This window comes from Malaclemys terrapin, chromosome 2, assembly GCF_027887155.1.
Source record: "Malaclemys terrapin pileata isolate rMalTer1 chromosome 2, rMalTer1.hap1, whole genome shotgun sequence".
Lineage (NCBI taxonomy): Eukaryota > Metazoa > Chordata > Testudines > Emydidae > Malaclemys > Malaclemys terrapin.
In genome coordinates, this window is record NC_071506.1 from 70,511,761 (window position 1) to 70,530,348 (window position 18,588).

At 45.1% G+C, this 18,588-nt stretch overlaps 1 protein-coding gene across 1 annotated transcript in view; it reads left to right on the forward strand.

Moving 5' to 3' along the window:
- Nucleotides 1–18,588, forward strand: part of PXDNL (peroxidasin like) — a 307,717-nt gene that overhangs the window by 211,851 nt on the left and 77,278 nt on the right. The window contains exons 12-16 of the mRNA XM_054016741.1: nt 1,284–1,442; nt 2,762–2,874; nt 5,250–5,406; nt 8,160–8,268; nt 13,933–14,090. Of these exons, the coding sequence (XP_053872716.1) occupies nt 1,284–1,442; nt 2,762–2,874; nt 5,250–5,406; nt 8,160–8,268; nt 13,933–14,090 (696 nt within the window). The remainder of the gene's footprint in view (nt 1–1,283; nt 1,443–2,761; nt 2,875–5,249; nt 5,407–8,159; nt 8,269–13,932; nt 14,091–18,588) is intronic.

Below are 18,588 nucleotides of genomic sequence, written 5' to 3' on the forward strand. Positions count from 1 at the left end.
AGCAATGATATGTTATGGACTTTACTTAGTAATTTTACTAAAAACGAGGAAATAGCTCAAGGGGGTTGCTTGGCAATAGAGTTTCAAATTAGCAAACAACTCAATACCCCTTGATCTTCAGTTATTGAATTTTGTGGCAATCCAGTTTACATGGTGGAAATAATACTGATATAGTCACCCTGGGATTACATGGACAAGAGTTTATTTATTTAGTAAATATTATGGAATTTATCCTGTTACACAAAAACCTTAGTGTCCAGCTAACCTTATTCCTTCCTACACAACAATACTAGTGCAAATCTGGAAGCTAAAGAAAAAGGGCTCACTTTATAACCAGTTTCTGATAACTTTTTTCATGAGGCATATTCTGATTGCTTCCTTAAGTAGTCTGAATCCTTGCCAAATGTTCAGGTTTGCTGAGGTGGGGTGTGTCCTAGTGGACAGAGCAGTGGACTTGCATTCTCTTCCTGGCTGTGGTACTGCCTTGTTTGAATGACTTTGTGCAAGTCAGTTTACCTTTCTGTGCTCAGTTTCCTCATCTGTAAAACCGTCATTATCATAATGCTTACCTCCTGTGTCTAAAGACATGTGGAGTAAAAGCACTATATGGGAACTAATTATTATTATTATTTATTATTTGAGTTCAACACCTATCAACTCTGGCTCTCCTTCAGATCACATAGTGATCTCTCTGTTGTCACACCCCTCAATAAAAAGCAACACTATTAGCAAGATGATGAATAGCTCATTATCTGTCCATGACATTGAAGCAAGCAACTTACATTGCTCAATAACCCATTGTTCCCCACTCGAGTACTGTCAGCAGATACTAAAATTAAACCATTTACGTTTTCCAGAGGTGAAAAACTACTGTATCAATTCATTGGACTGTCTGGTCATTCAATTTCTCTTTTTGTGGACTGGATCTTTTTTCATAACAAGGTCTAAATAATGAATATTAGCCCTTCCGAATTTGGTATTATCAAATACTCTTCGAGTTCTGTGCTAAGTTGCTGGCAATTTTAATGTTTTAAAAGTATGACTAAATTAACATCTTATTTAATAAGCAAAGAGAAAAAGACCACCAATGGTAAAATTTGAAAGGAAAGAGCAAAATGCTCACAATTAACCATGTCAAGAATTCTGAAGGGAATGCCTTTTAATATATATTGCCTCCCAAAATGTTAACTAAAATAATAATTTAAAAAAACCCTATGATAAGTATGTAAATAAGATGAGTGTAATTTACCATATGTATGTCTCCGTTGTTTGACACATTGCAGGAAGTCAGCTACCTCCTGATGGACGCCACACAGTGCTCTCATCTGGAACATTGCGTATTATACATGTGGCCCGACATGATCAAAGCCAGTATGAATGCCAAGCTGTCAGTACTTTGGGTGTAAGGAGAGTGACCGTCCAGCTGAATGTGCAACCCAAAGGTAATAAATGAGGAGTTTTGTTTTCTGCTGTTTTTAAGGTTATAAAAGTGCCTAGAAACTTGTCGGATGGTCACACTTTTAATGATAAATATGTATTTAGAAACATCATTTTCACTTTTGGGGATAGTAGACAAAATCATGGTTTGTTTTCAGTACCAGAATCCTGTGCATAACTGGTTTGTTCGTTTCACATTTGTGCCACATTGTATTTTGCTGAGGAACAACTCCAGTAACACTCCACAGGCTATCAGGAGAGGATTCCAGCTCCCATGAAGCATTTCTGTGGTGGTGGGCAGAGAATTTGGCCCTACATAAAGATAAATCCAAAACAAACAAAAAAAATACCCCAGGGTATATTTATCCAGTTTCCGTATTATGGAATATGGTAATATTATCTATAAATATAGTTCTTGGATTTACAGCAAGCAGAGTGAATTTTCCTTGCCATTTAAAAGGGTTTAATCTATTAATGTAGTATCATCAATGTCAACATTGCTACTTGTGAGAACATAAGAGTGCCTCCCCGATGTGTTATTACTTCATATAAATATTTAAAGGGCAATAATTAGAAGGAAATGATTGTTTCTATCAAACACCAGTTGCAAAACAGGAAGTAAGAGGTTGTTATTAAAGGTCAAATGTAATTTTAAAATTAAAATAAAATTGGTTAGGGCAAAAGGGTAGTGAACCATTTTACTTAATGATGTATTCATCGCAAATGCAGTAGAGTCATCTAAATCAAAATTAGGCCCATTTATGGAAATTATGGCCTAAAATAGTGTTTTTCTTTTTTGATGCAACATCCTCAAATAACCTAACAGGTCCCTTTCAAACATACTTTCTGTGATTCTGTAATCTGTGATAATACCATTATAGGTATTTTTCTCCTACTAACTTAAGACATGTTTGAACATATGAGTATCCGTGCCCTAAACTATAGAAACAGAAAAGCTAACAAAGGACCTTTATATGATCTAAGGGAGATGGGACTCATCTGAACCTAGTAAATGTTATAGCATGAATGTAAACGGAATAAGACCTTTCCAAAGTTTAATAAGATTTTTCTCTTGTTTTCTTATTACATGGGATAGCATGGCTTTGTTGTTCTCGTTACAGTAATTAAACTCCAAGGGGCAGATCTTCAGTTGATGTAAATTGTCATAGTTCCAGTGAGGTCAATGATGCTATAACAGTTTATACCAGCTGAGGATCTGTTATCCATGGCAAACATAATCAATCCAGGAAAGTGTAAGTCGATGACACTGTTGGGTATTAGAAGAGATGACAATATAAGGAATGTGTGTTTGTGTTTTCTGCAGCTCTGCCAGTATTTTCTCAACTTCCACAAGATACCAGCGCAGAGGTTGGAAAGAATGTAGAGATTCCTTGCAGTGCACGTGGAGAACCTCAGCCCACAATCAGCTGGAGAAAAGTAGGTTTACTTGATTATATCTACGGGGCTCTCAGTCTTGTCCAGCTGATACAGAATCTTAAAAGTAATGGACCCAGTGTTGTTCAGTTGCAGCTGTGTTTTTTACCAAAATATAGACACCTATTGTAATCCTCAAACAATCCTTTTAAAAATATTTGTTAATGTTTTTTGAAAATGACAAAGAGCAAACTTCAGCAATTTAGTCTGTCATTTAAAGGCCTGTATTGTATTTTTTAGTCTTTACATCAGAAAATTAGCAAGCCATTGTGTCTAAGGGCAGATTCTGTCCCTGATTATAGATTGAGAGCAACACAAGTGGATGGCATAAATTGGTCCTAAGTATTGTTGCTTTTAAGAAACATCTTCTTTTTTAAAACAATTTAACAATCTAAAATTCATCCAAAATAGATCAGATTCATTAAACTATTACATTTTGGAAGGCTTTAAAAGAGTAAAATCTCTATACAAATCTACTGTACATAAAAGCTTTTTTAACCGTAGCCTATTTTCAGTAAAAGTACCATACAAGTGTTGAAAGAGTGTGCTATGCCATACTTAAAGACTTGGGATTCTTTGGGACTGAAATGGCCTCCTTCAGAAATTAGGTGGCCCCGGGGGCTGCTCTAATTCATTGCAGTTCTTCCTGGAGGTAATGCTATAACCTGGAGCTGTGCTAGAATCTCCAAAATCATTGTCATCTTTCTTGTGTTAATCCCATCAAATGGAGTCCTCTCCCTCCAAAGTGCTTTGTTCAATGCCACATCCTCTATCATACTACATGCTAATATGTCTTCCTTTATGACATCCCACCATGTCTCCTTGGGTTGGCTGTTGTAATTTTTGGATCTGGTTCTAAGAATAAAGCTATGAGTTGAAAATTCACTGAAAGTATCTTTATTTCCCAAAATCTGATTGGCTTTTTACCAAAGGAAATACATCCCATATGCTGTACTCAACATGACTATAAACCCCTACTGCAATAATGCTTCACTCATACTATAAGCAATGGCCTTATTACAGTAGAGTGATAAGGGGGTCCCACTACATCATCCAGGTGTTCGTGGTCTTGGTTGCTCATTGTTCAACACCCACTTTTATATCCTATGCTTAGCTGTGAACTGCACTTATTTCTGTCAGCTACTGTCTGCTTCTCTCAGACTCTTCCTGTAGCAGTGGTCACAACCCTTCCTCTTGCAGTGGTTTCAGTGAGCTTAAACTAGTTTGTGGTTTTAACTAACACAAAAACCTTTTAAACCATCTTAATCTACCTAACAACAAAACTAATTATCTGCATAACAACGGTTACCTTATTATTTTTATAACAAGCGCCATCTTGCATTATCTGTATTCCTTCACTGGTCTGTATCTTTTTTTCCTTCAAGCTTAATCTGTTAAACTCTCTTACCCATATAGTTGTCATAACTGCACTTTACATTACCAAACCATCAGAGATCGCACTCTTACCCTAGAATCGCCAAAGTACTCTGTGCTATTGAGAGCCTGCTCCCAGCCCAATCTGCCCCCTTCCTCTTGCAGCCCCACTCCTGGCATACACCCATGTTGGGGCTTAGTGTAGAGCACCCTACGTTTATCCTATATGGTACCTGTCCTGATGGAATTCTTGCTAGGGGTTTTTTACATATACAAGACTTTAACTTTAAATTGCTACAGTATTGGAGACTCTATACATTTCCTTTTCCTTTCATTTGTGAAGAAAGCCTTCTGATTTAAATATAATCAATAACTATTATGTTTACTGTATATATCTAACACTTTATCCTCTATAGAAAAAAAGTAATAGTAAAGAAATAAAACTAATTTTTATTTAAATCTGAAATGATTGTACCACTCCTGTCAACCTCAAAATAAGCAAAGAAGCCACTTTGTGAAACAAACATGTTAACACCCCAATCTCATTGATCCATTATAGGCTAATAGCATCAATAAGATTTCCTGACACTCTGAGAGAAAATACTTTGCCCAAATAGTCCTTTGTACTCAGTCAGTCAGTTACACCAAGACTTTTCCTACCTCCACAGTGTCCTCACAGGTCACCTTTGCAAATTACCGGGTACAGATAAATCAGTAAGAGGGAGGGCACTAGCACATTAATGGGAAAGAAAAAAAAAACAGATCCCCACCCCCAACTTTGAAGCACTCTGATTTATATTCCTATGCCTTGTCTGTGGTGGAATCTAAAACATTTTTTTTCAGTCCCCCACAAAAATTGTTCCATGTGTTTAGGGCCTTCATGAATCAGACTACCTCTAGTCAGTAGTTGATTTGAGATGTTTCATTATTAGTAGCTTTCCACCTTTTCTGAGAAGAAATTGAGAGACACCAATAACATGCACTTTGGGTGTTTTTGTTTGTAGACTGGTGTTCAGATTACTGAGAGTGGCAAATTCCATGTGAACTCGGATGGCACTCTTACAATCAGAGACTTAGGACAAGGAGACCAGGGGAGATATGAATGTGTTGCAAGGAACTCTTTTGGCCTGGCTACAACCAGTATGGTGCTGACTGTTACCAGTAAGTTTCCAAGTAGCTGTTTCTCTACTAATGTTTCAATTTCTGAAAATCTGCCTAGTGTCTTGAGTTCTGATAAGTGTAGAGTTTTTTTGACAGGCAAATTGAAAATATGCTTTTATTAAATATTTAATTGACAGCACTCTTCTCTTTCTCCAGTTAGTAGACATTATAGTGTTAAACATAAAAGAAAATGAAATATATGTCAAGGAAAATTATCACCTCATGAACATTTACCGTTATCCTTGTCTTTTTTTGTTAAACCAAGAACAGTTTGTCCCCAAATAGCTTTGAGGTACTGGTTGCCATTTCAAAAGCAGGTCCTATATAACGTTAGCAGATATCTTTTTTTAAAAGTGTTTATTAAAGCAATAATGCCTTTCAAGAAGTAGAATTATTCTGAGACCCAAAATTGAACTGAGGGAAAGTTAAGCTTGAGAATGTATTTCATTAGTTATTAAAAAAAAAAAAAGTTAAAAGAATATTATGGATTTAAAAAAAACTAAATCCCTCAAAAGTAAGGAAAGAGGCAGATACATTATAATTAAATGAAAATACTATAACAAAGAATATTAGAGAAACAAAAGGTGGGTAAGGTGATATCTTTTATTGGACCAACTTCTGTTGATGAGAGAGACGAGCTTTCGAGCTTACACAGAAGTTGGTCCAACAAAAGATATTACCTCACCCTTCTTGTTTCTCTAATATCCTGGGACCAACATGACTACAACAACATTGCATATAACAAATTAAACTGTAATGACATTTGTATGCAACAAAAAGGTATTTCGGGGATTTGTAACACAATTATCATGTGGCAGTCCTATTCAGGGTCACTAGAAGGGGATTTACTAGGTGCATGATATGCCTTGGTTTACATCACATTTTTTCCTTTTAAGAAGAAAACTCTGCTGCATTCAAAAAAATTGAGCTACTTGGTGCATGAAGAAATCATCAAGAAAAAATGTTGAGTGATTTTTTTTCTTTCTTTTTTTTTGCTCTTTCCCTGTGTGTACCCATTTGAAAGTCATTGTAATAAAACACGAAATGTAAGAATGTAAGATGGTACTTTCTGAACATGCTGCAGTAATTTTGCCATTTGTGCTGATCTCCCAATTAATTCTGTCCTACAAACTGTAATTTAACAATGCATTTCTAATAACTAAGGAATCCAAAGACAAATTGGAGGATGACGTTAATGGCTTTGCATGGCACAATTTTGTACTTCTATTTTCGAGGGTTGCTCTTAGAGCCATTTAGGGTTGTATGCTAAAAATGCTTGTATTTTGGCATCTGTGTGCATGCTCTCAGCACTAGAGTGCAGAAAACTATCTGGACAAAGTATTTTCTCTCAGAGTCAGGAATCCTTATTGGTTCTGTCAGTCTCTGAGAATGGACCAATGAGAATTGATGGTTTAACATGTTTGTTCCATAAGGGGCTCCCATGCTTATTTTGTATTTGACAAAGGAGTGGTACAATCAGTTAAAATTTAAATACAAATGGACCTTTATCTTTTATAAGCCTCCCTCCCAAAGTAATAGTAAAGTGTATAGATTCTATTATACAACTATAACAACTATCCATGCATATTATCTTCTATTTATTCTTTGTTTGTAGTGATGTCAATTGAGCATAATATATTGCATGTATTATCCCATATAAGATTGTCTGTGCTCTCTCATTTATATCCAAAGTAGCTTGTAGCTTTTTAAAAAATGCTGCTGTACGTTCTGTAGATTGGTCCACTGAGCAACCCGTAACTTCCCTCAGTAGATATTTTCTCCTGAGAAAGCACCACTTAATCTGAACTACCATTGTGACTAATTTTCATGAGTTAATAACCTTATCAGATATCACTACCCTACTTTTTTCACAATGAATCTCTCATGTTGGAGAGCTCCACTATTTTTCTGGCTTTTACTAGGGAGCAAGGGCTAATTGGAAAATGGGTGAGATGATGGGAATGGACTCTCTTGCTTATTTTTCAGGGGTTTTGTAGTGTTCTAGAGATTGTCTGGGATGGAAAGGTTTTTACAAGTCCTGTTTATTTTACCTTATACCCTTCTGCCGGCTCCCAGATGCTTCATTTTTATGACGCTAACTTCCTTTTTCAAATGTAACTTCGTAGTACTGATCCATGGTGAGGCTCCCTCAATATTGCCAGTCTGCTTTACTCTGACAGAACAGTGAGAGCATATGAACATGTGGCTCTTGTTTGATTATGTGTGCTGAGTGCCTTGCCCCAAAAATGAATTGTTCCTTAAAAAACAATGTTTATGGTTTCTTAACAATTGGGGTTTTGGGACCTCAGACTGGTTCCTTCTATGATGACGAAAATGTTGTTGAAAGCTCAGTGTACTTTGTCCTTGTGACCCTTTCTACTGAGATTCAATTTCTATTATGATTTTTGGGTGGCTCCTTCTCCTCTAAGAATTGAAGTGAGACTCATTTCACAAAAGTCACTAAGCAGCTGTATGTTTATAACATTCTGTCATTACTAACTGGATCTAAATCAGTGATCTGAAGGTATCCTGTATCTCTTCACCAATTCTGAACATGCCAGCTAGGATTATTGTATGGAAGATAATTGCCTATTCTTTGCAATATCTAATATAAATGTCAGGATTTACAGCTTTTTTTGTTCTTGTAAGGCTTGTCACTTTAAAATGCCAAATGTTATTAAATGCTATTTATATCACATAAATTTGAACTTTAAAAATGAGACATTTCTCAAACTATGGATTTTTTTCTGCAGTAACGCAAGGTAGACAAGCTGGTGATAACTTTGTTGAATCATCCATTCTCAATGCCATCCAAAAAGTTGACAGTGCAATTAACTCCACAAGAAGAAATTTGTTTTCGCAGTAAGAATTTATTTTATCTTTGCTCACAGAAATTGTTCTTGTTTTTATTCTGTTTAACTTGTGGGTGTTTTTAAATTACAAAAAAAAAAAAAAATACTAGAGAGACAAGGTTGCTGAGGTAATATCTTTTATTGGATCAACTTCTGTTGGTGAGAGAGACAAACTTTTGAGCTTACACAGAGCTTAAAAGCTTGTCTCTCTCACCAACAGAAGTAGGTCCAATAAAATATATTATCTCACCCACCTTATCTCTCTAATATCCTAGTACTAACACAGTTACAACAATACTGCATTCAAAAAAGTGTACTGTAATTAAGTTGTCAAAACATATTTTTGCTTGTAGCCAGGACATGGTTTCTTAGCCCTGGTCTACACTACGAGTTTAGGTCAAATTTAGCAGCGTTAAATTGATTTAACCCTGCACCCGTCCACATGACAAAGCCATTTTTGTCGACTTAAAGGGCTCTTAAAATCAATTTCTGTACTCCTCCCCAATGAGGGGATTAGCACTGAAATCGACATCGCCAGGTCAAATTTGGGGTAGTGTGGACACAATTCAATGGTATTGGCCTCCGGTAGCTATCCTAGAGAGCTCCATTGTGACCACTCTGGACAGCACTTTCAATTTAGATGCACTAGCCATGTAAACAGCAAAAGTCCCGGGAACTTTTGAATTTCATTTCCTGTTTGGCCAGCGTGGCGAGCTCATCAGCACAGATGACCATGCAGTCCCAGAATCGCAAAAGAGCTCCAGCATGGACCGAACGGGAGGTACTAGATCTGATCGCTGTATGGGGAGATGAACCCATGCTATCAGAACTCCATTCCAAAAGACGAAATGCCAAAATATTTGAAAAAATCTCCAAGGGCATGATGGACAGAGGCTACAACAGGGACCCGCAGCAGTGTCACGTGAAAATTAAGGCGCTCAGGCAAATGTACCAAAAAACCAAAGAGGCAAACGGCCACTCCTTGTCAGAGCCCCAGACATGCCGCTTCTATGATGAGCTGCATGCAATTCTAGGGAGGGCCTCTACCACTATCCCACCCCTGTCAATGGAGACCTGCAAGGGGGGGAGTCTCATGCAAAAGGGATGAGGATTTGGGGGTCAAGGAAGATGAGGAGGTGGAGGAGGATGAGGATAGCGCACAGCACACAAGTGGAGAAACCATTCTCCCCAACGGCCAGGAACTGTGTATCACCCTGGAGCCAAAACCCTCCCTGCCTTCCCAAGGTGCCATCACCATGAAGCCAGAGAAGGCACCTCTGGTGAGTGTACCTTTGTAAATATAATGCACGGTTTAAAAGCAAGCGTGTTTAATGATTAATGTGCCCTGAAGTCTTGGGATGCATTCGCAACCAGTACAGCCCCTCCTTTTAAACGGCCAACCCAATGGGTGCTTTGTATGGGAAAGGAGAGCACTGCTGTTTAAAACCATTCCCACATATTATGAAGGTTGAAGAAGGCGAAAGACTGTGGCTTACCATGACTGCCTGCAAGCCGAATTCTCTTGCCCGGCCTTGCGTGTGTGATCTCTCACACTATACTGGCTGGCCCTCAATATAAGAGGCAAAATGCGACCTTTTATCGAAAGCATATGTGCTATGTAATGTTAACAGCTTGGTTCACCATGAAAGAGTGTACCCATTGTCCTCTACAATGTGTCTTTTTAAATACTACTCTCCCTTTTTTTCCTCCCACAGCTGCAAATGTTTCAACACTCCCCCTATCATCTCCATCCCAGAGGCTAGCGCAGATAAGAAGGTGGTGTGACAGACCCAGACCAGTGGGGTACAGGAGTCTGGTAGAGGGCAAATATACTGGTCACTGGATGAGTAGTTTTCTGTTCCCTGAGTGACCAGAGCAGGGGCTGCACTAGAGTAATCAGGAACCTGCTAGAACCAGTTAAGGCAGGCAGGCTAATCAGGGCACCTGGGCTTTAAAAAGGAGCTCACTTCAGTTTGTAGTGCAAGTGTGAGGAGCTGGGAGCAAGGGGCACAAGGAGCTGAGAGTGAGCGGGTCTGCTGCTGGAGGACTGAGGAGCACAAGCATTATCAGACACCAGGAGGAAGGTCCTGTGGTGAGATTAAGGAAGGTGTTTGGAGGAGGCCATGGGAAAATAGTCCAGGGAGTTGTAGCTGTCATGCAACTGTTACAGGAGGCACTATAGACAGCTACAGTCCACAGGGCCCTGGGCTGGAACCCAGAGTAGAGGGCGGGCCCGGGTTCCCCCCAAACCTCCCAATTGACCTGGTTCTTCCAGAGGGGAAGGTCTCTGAGCTGTTCCCCAACCTACATGGTGAATTTCTGAGGCAAGAAAATCTGCCAATAAGCGCAGGACCCACCAAGATAGAGGAGGAACTTCGTCACAGTGGAAAAAACACACTCGCGATGAAATGTTCTCTGAGCTCATGCAGTCCTTCCACACTGAAAGAGCTCAGCAGAATGCGTGGAGGCAAACAGTGTCAGAGTCCAGGAAAGCAAAAAGTGAACACGAAGACAGGAGGGACAAGCAAGATGAGAGGAGGGGGGAGCAAGATGAGAGGTGGCGGCAGCGCGATGAGAGGAGGAAGGAGGCAGTAGCTGAGGCTACTGGGGGATCAAACTGATATGCTCCGGTGTCTGGTGGAGCTGCGGGAAAGGCAGCAGGACCACAGACCGCTGCTGCTGCCCCTGTGTAACTGCCTGCCCTCCTCTCCAAGTTCCATAGCCTCCTCATCCAGATGCCCAAGAATGCGGGGTGGGAGGGGCTCCAGGCACCCAACCACTCCACCCCAGAGGACTGCCCAAGCAACAGAAGGCTGGCATTCAATAATCTTTGAAGTGCAGTGTGACCTTGTCCTTCCCTCCTCCCCTCATCCACCACCCCTCCCGGTGCTTTCCTCTTCCCCCACCCCTCCCGGGCTACCTTGGCAGTTATTCCCCTATTTGTGTGATGAATTAATAAAAATGCATGGTTTTGAAACAATAATGACTTTATTGCCTGTGCAAGCGGTGATCGAAGGGGGGAGGGCGGTTGACTTACAGGGAAGTAGAGTGAACCAAGGGGATGGGTTTTCATCAAGGAGAAACAAACAGAACTGTCACACTGTAGCCTGGCAAGTCATGAAACTGGTTTTCAAAGCTTCTCTGATGCGCAGCACACCCTGCTATGCTCTTCTAATTGCCCTGGTGTCTGGCTGCACATAATCAGCGGCTAGGCGATTTGCCTCAACCTCCCACCCCACCATAAACGTCTCCCCCTTACTCTCACAGATATTGTGGAGCACACAGCAAGCGGCAATAACAGTTGGAATATTGGTTTCGCTCAGGTCTAACTGAGTCAGTAAATTGCGCCAGCGCGCTTTTAAACATCCAAATGCACATTCTACCACCATTCTGCACTTGCTCAGCCTATAGCTGAACAGCTCCTTACTACTGTCCAGGTGCCTGTGTATGGCTTCATGAGCCATGGCATTAAGGGGTAGGCTGGGTCCCCAAGGATAACTATAGGCATTTCAATGTCCCCAACAGTTATTTTCTGGTCTAGGAAGTAAGTCCCTTCCTGCAGCTGTTCAAACAGACCAGAGTTCCTGAAGATGCGAGCGTCATGTACTTTCCCCCGCCATCCCACATTGATATCGGTGAAACATCCCTTGTGATCCACCAGTGCTTGCAGCACCATTGAAAATTACCCCTTGCGGTTTATGTACTGGCTGCCAAGGTAGTCTGGTCCCAAGATAGGGATATGCATTCCATCTATTGCCCCACCACAGTTAGAGAATCCAATTGCAGCAAAGCCATCCAATATAACCTGCACATTTCCCAGAGTCACTACCCTTGATAGCAGCAGCTCAGTGATTGGGTTGGTTACTTGGATCACAGCAGCCCCCACGGTAGATTTACCCACTCCAAATTGATTCCTAACTGACCAGTAGCTGTTTGGCGTTGCAAGCTTCCAGAGGGCTATTGCCATTCGCTTGTGAACTGTGAGGGCTGCTGTCATCTTGGCATTCTTGCGCTTCAGGGCAGGGGAAAGCAAGTCACAAAGTTCCATGAAAGTGCCCTTACGCATGCGAAAGTTTCGCAGCCACTGGAATTATCCCAGATCTGCAACACTATGCGGTCCCACCAGTCCCAGGCCCAGAACCAGCGTTCCACGGCATGAACCTGCCCCATTACCATCATGATGTCCAAATTGCCAGGGCCCGTGCTTTGAGAGAAGTCTGTGTCCACGTCCTCATCACTATCATGATCGTGTTGTTGCCTCCTCGCCTGCTTTTGCAGGTTCTGGTTCTGCACATACTGCAGGATAATGCGCAAGGTGCTTACAATGCTCACAACAGCAGTGGTGAGCTGAGCAAGCTCCATGCTTGTCGTGGTATGGCGTCTGCAGGAGAGCAGAGTTGCAGCGGAAGCAGTGGATGACAACAGATGCCACGAGAATAGATATTTATACCGAATGATGAGAGGACCTGCGAGGTGGATTCATGGCACCAGGAGAGCAGAGTTGCAGCGGATGCAGTGGTTGGATGACTACGATTAGCAGTCCTACTGCACCATCTGCTGAAAGCAGTATGGCGTCTGCATGGAAAAAAAGCATCTCTATCTATCACCTGGGCTCTCTATCACCATTCAATTGCCTCCTGATTACTTTCTGTGGCTTACAGCTCTCTGAGTGCCTTCTTGCTAAGGGCTAATCTAGCCAGGAACTCTGTAACCAAAGCTTTGGGAACAGGAGTAAAGAACCAAACAGAACATCCATAAAAAGTTAGCTTAGCCTTTCCTCCTTCCCTACAGGACAGGAACAAAGTGTCTGGTCCCTGTGCTTCCTCCATTGCTCAATGCGAAGGGGAGCAAAGTTGTAGAAAAAGCGGTTAAGTTATTAGAGGCTGTCGCTGCTGCAATACAATACAGAAAAAGGGATTGACAGTGCTAACCCTGAGAAATTTTCATTCCTCTGTGAGCTGTAGGCATTTGTTTTCTTGGTGAAATCACTATCGTATAATTCCCTCCATGAATGGACAGTAACTGTATTATATTTCTTTGGCATTTAAGTGTGGAAGGTAAAGGCAATAATATGTTGTTGCAGTGTAGCTGGACACCGGAGCTCCTTTTTTCTTGTCAGTCATAAAGTTCAGGTCAATTCAGTCTAATCTTTGAATTTGGTGGTAGCCTTCAGCCATTCATGGGTGAATAGTAGGCTATCCCTTTATTTGGAGGGGCAAGTAATTGACACTGTTTTCTTTCCAAATGCGTTTTTCCTTTAACAAAAGGGAAATCAGACAACTAGTCCAGAAAAGACGGTGAGGAGAAGGTAGAATGTTCTTTCCTTGAAAATACCGTAAATGTCTCTTTATGAGTTGGCTGTTGGAGAGTATGAGGGTCAGATGAGCAATAATATTTTCTGTGATATCCCACTGTAGAGTAGTGTTAACACTCCATGATTGCTTTGGCTTTGCTCTATAACATATACAAAACACCCATATAAAGGGAGAAAATTAAATATTTTATTGCATGTAGGTTTCTACACACCATCCGTTTAAGACTACTCTCTTGAAGCAGGCTAACTTCTTTGTGATTATTTTCAGATGTTGTATATCTACAGAGAAACTCTGGTCATATTTCTACACAGAAATTAGTTTTAATATATTGGTTTCAATAGGTATTTTCATTTCTGCAGGCGTCCGCGGACTCCAAATGATCTGTTGGCTCAATTCCACTATCCACGGGATCCTTTCACTATAGAGATTTCAAGAGCAGGAGAGATTTTTGAGCAAACACTTCAGCTGATACAGGAGCATGTTAAACAGGGTCTGCATGTTGATTTTGATGGAATAGGTGAGTATCAGTAAAAGCTAGTATCTTTTCACTTTGCAATGTATTGCTGTATCTCACCGGTGAAATTTGACCTGCAATAATATCTTATACTTATTTTTTTTCATCCAGAAGGCATTATACAAAGCAATATACATAGTGTAATGCACCCTGGGTTTATACTGCACCTACGGTTGGAAAATAGCCATTCTATTCTAGTACCACTGCACGACTTAGGACAAGAAGTGAAAACCCATTTATCTAGTTGAAACTATTGGGTGATTTTGGATATAACGAATTACCAGAGCTGGAAATTGACTGTAACACTGGACTTAACACTTCTACATTTTTGAAAAGTGCTTTAGTTACTTCAAGTAATCAGGACCTTTCTTTTACTTTTGCGGAAGATGCCCCCTCCACAGGCACAGTTCCCCTTATATCATGGGGCATTGGATCAGAAATGACTAAAAGGCAAAGGTGGCTGTAGTAGGTCCTAGCCGGGGCTCGACCCTTCCGGACAGGAGGGGAGCCACACCGACTCACTACTGTGGGAACAAGTAGTCAGTTAGTCCCGAAACTCCGGCTCTTTAGTGCAGAGTCGGAGCAACCACAGTTAAAGCTCAGGCCCTTGACTGCAGGGGCTGAGCGAGCAAAGAGTTCAAAGCCCAGGCCCTGGATCAGGGTGGGGCAAACACAGTTAGCTCAGGCCCTTGTTTGCAGGGAGCTGAGCGAGCAGACAGTTCAAAGCCCAGGCCCTGGATCAGGGCGGGGCAAGCACAGTTAGGCTCAGGCCCTTGTTGCAGGGGCTGAGCGAGCAAAGAGTTCAAAGCCCAGGCCCTGGATCAGGGCGGGGCAAACACAGTTAGGCTCAGGCCCTTGTTGCAGGGGCTGAGCGAGCAAATAGTTCAAAGCCCAGGCCCTGGATCAGGGTGGGGAAAACACAGTTAGCTCAGGCCCTTGTTTGCAGGGAGCTGAGCGAGCAGACAGTTCAGAGCCCAGGCCCTGGATCAGGGCGGGGCAAACACAGTTAGCTCAGGCCCTTGGTTGCAGGGGCTGAGCGAGCAACTAGTTCTGGTAAGGTACGCTTAGGCTTGCTGTAGCCGAGCGTTGGGTGAGGGGGAAGCCTGCCACCCGTGCAGGGGGTGGCAGGGGGGAACGCAGGCCCACCCACTCCACTGCGTTCCAGCCCGGGGCCCTAACAGCGGTTGCTGCCGCTGCTGGTCAGTGGGGTATCCAGGCCGCAACACACTGACATAGGCTCACACTCAGTTGCAGCCGGACCGGGGTCGGCTATCCCCGGGCTACTTCCGTGATCCCCCTCACAGCCTACCTCGTTCGTTACGCTGGGATCGGGCCAGTCCATCTCCATGGGCTCCTCTCTGCCCGGGCTCGGCGGCAAGTCTGGTAGCTCTGCCGGGAAGTCCGGCCAATGGTCCTCAGGCGGCTCCTCTGGATAGCAGCAGGGGCGAAGGGGTTCGGGTCCAGTCTCACCCTCAGGGTTAGTGGGGTCCGGTTCCCAGGGGTTCTCCCAGTGGCGGGCGTGAACGGGCTCCGGCGGCTCCTCCTCGTAGCGGGCCCGGGGTAGCTCAGGCCAGCCAGGGTCCAAGCCCCGGTCTTCGACGGTCTCCTGGCCAGGAGCTACCGGCCGCACGTCTGCTCCCTGTGGTGGCTGAGACCCAACTGAGCTCTGGCGGCCGGCCTTTATACTTCCTGTCCCGCCCCTTGACTTCCGGGGGGCGGGGACAGGCGGTGGTGGTCCCACCCACTCTGGTGCCGGCACGTGGGCTCCCTCTTCTGGACAGGAGGGGAGCCACACCGACTCACTACACACCCCCCCCCTTAAGACTGGCTCCCGCCTGTCGGGGCCAGGTCCTGCCATCTCCCCCATGCGGGATAGGAAGTCCGCATTCGTATGGTCCTTACCAGCTCGATGCTGGACCGTAAATGCGTAGGGTTGTAAGGCGAGGTACCACCGCATAATGCGGGCATTATTATCTTTCATCCGCATTAGCCACCGGAGGGGGGCGTGGTCTGTGACGAGGGTGAACGGGGCCCCGAGGAGGTAGAAGCGCAGGGCATCGCAGGCCCACTTCACCGCGAGGGCCTCTTTTTCCACCACTGCGTAATTCCTCTCACGGGGGAACAGCTTCCGGCTGAGATATATTACGGGGTGGTCCTTTCCCTCCACTTCTTGGGACAGGACTGCCCCTAATCCTACGCCGGAGGCGTCGGTCTGCAAGATGAATGGGCGTTTAAAGTCCGGGCTATAGAGAACCGGCTCCTGGCAGAGGCACTTCTGCAGTGTCCGGAAGGCCGCCTCACATTCGGGGGACCATCGTACCTGCCGGGGGCTGTCCTTCGTCAGAAGCCCAGTTAAGGGTGCTGCGATGGTCGCGAACTGGGGGATGAACCGTCTGTAATACCCAACGAGGCCCAGGAACTGCCGAACGTGCCGTTTGGTCGATGGGGTGGGACAGTCCAGGAGGGCCTGGACTTTCCCGACGAGGGGCTTGACCCGCCCGCCCCCGACGGTATAGCCAAGATAGTTGGTCTCTTGCCAGGCAATCCGGCACTTTTTGGGGTTGGCGGTCAGGCCCGCCTGTCGTAGGGACCTTAGGACCGCCGCAACCCGGGGCAGATGATCCTCCCAGCCGCGGCTATAGATGACCACGTCGTCTAGGTATGCCGCCGCATAGTCCTGATGGGGCTGCAGAAGTTGGTCCATCAGCCGCTGGAAGGTGGCCGGGGCTCCATGGAGACCGAATGGCATCCGTGTGAATTGGTACAGCCCCGTTGGAGTGGCAAAGGCGGTCTTCTCTTTTGAGGTCTCCTCGAGGGGGATCTGCCAGTAGCCTTTGCTCAGATCCAAGGTGGTGATATACTGGGCCTCCCCCAGGCGGCCCAGTAACTCGTCTACACGGGGCATCGGGTAGGCATCGAAGCGCGAGATGGCGTTTACCCTCCGAAAGTCGATGCAGAAGCGGCGGGTACCGTCCGGCTTGGGCACCAGGACCACCGGACTACGCCACTCGCTCTGGGATGGTTCGATGACGCCCAGAGCCAGCATGGCTCTTACTTCCTCCTCGACCGCACCCCGCATCCGATAGGGCAGAGGCCGGGTCGTCTCTCGAACCACCTTTCCCGGCTCGGTCTGGATGGAGTGTTTGACCAGGGACGTGTGGCCCGGTACGGCCGTGAAGGTTCGCTTGAAGGTTTGCAGCAGGCAGTTAGTCTGTTTACATTGCTCTTCTGTGAGCGATTGTCCTAATTGGGGTGCCGGGGGGTCATCCGTCGAGGGTACCTGGGGTCCCAATTCCGGCTCGGGCGGGCATGGGTTGATTAAGAGGCCCTCCCGGTCCTGCCACCGTTTCAGCAGGTTGACGTGATACCGCTGAGTTCCCTTCCGCTTGTCCGGTTGCCGCACCTCGTAGGTGACGGGACCGACCTTACGCACGACTTCGTAAGGTCCCTGCCACCGGGCTAACAATTTTGACTCACTAGACGGGAGGAGGAGTAGGACACGGTCTCCTGGTTGGAACTCCCGGACTTTGGCTCCCTGATCGTAGGTCCGTTTCTGCCGTTCCTGCGCCGTCTTCAAATTTTCGCGGGCCAGGGCTCCGGCCTGGGCAAGGTACTCCTGTAACTGGATGACATATTTCAGGAGGCCCTGGGCTGGGGACGCTGACTGTTCCCAGGTCTCTCTCATCAGGTCTAAGAGGCCCCGCGGTCTGCGTCCATACAGCAGCTCGAAAGGGGAAAATTTTGTTGAGGTCTGCGGGACTTCTCGGATGGCTAGCAGCAAGGGTGGAAGGAATTGGTCCCAGTGGCGGAGGTCCTCTGCGGGGAATTTCCGCAACATGCTTTTCAAAGTGCGGTTAAACCGCTCCACCAACCCGTCCGTCTGCGGGTGGTACACGGACGTCCGGAGTTGTTTGATGCCTAAGAGGGCACAGACCTGTCGCAACAATTGGGACGTGAAGTTCGTTCCTTGGTCGGTCAGTATCTCTCTAGGCAGTCCTACTCGGGCAAAGATTTTCAGCAATTCCCCCGCGATAGACCGGGCGGTAATACTTCGCAGGGGGATGGCTTCGGGGAACCGAGAGGCATAGTCCACCAAGACCAGGATGTATTGAAACCCCGCGGCACTTTTCGGGAGGGGGCCCACGAGGTCCATGGCGACCCGTTCAAAGGGCGTCTCCATCACTGGCATGGGGACCAGGGGTGCCTTGGGGATCCCGGGCGGGGCGACCCTCTGACACTCTGGGCAGGAGGCGCAATATTCTTTCACCTCCTGAGAGATTCCTGGCCAAAAGAAGCGCGCCAGGATTCGAGCGAGGGTCTTCTCTCGCCCCAGGTGCCCGGCGGCTGGCACATCGTGGGCCAACTTCATTACCGCCCTCCGGTGACACAGGGGCACTAACAGTTGGGTTTGTGGTTCCTGGGTGCGGGGGTCACGGTCCAGGCGGTAGAGCCGGTCCCGGCGCAGCTCAAAATGGGGCCACAGGGTGGCCCGCTGGGGGTC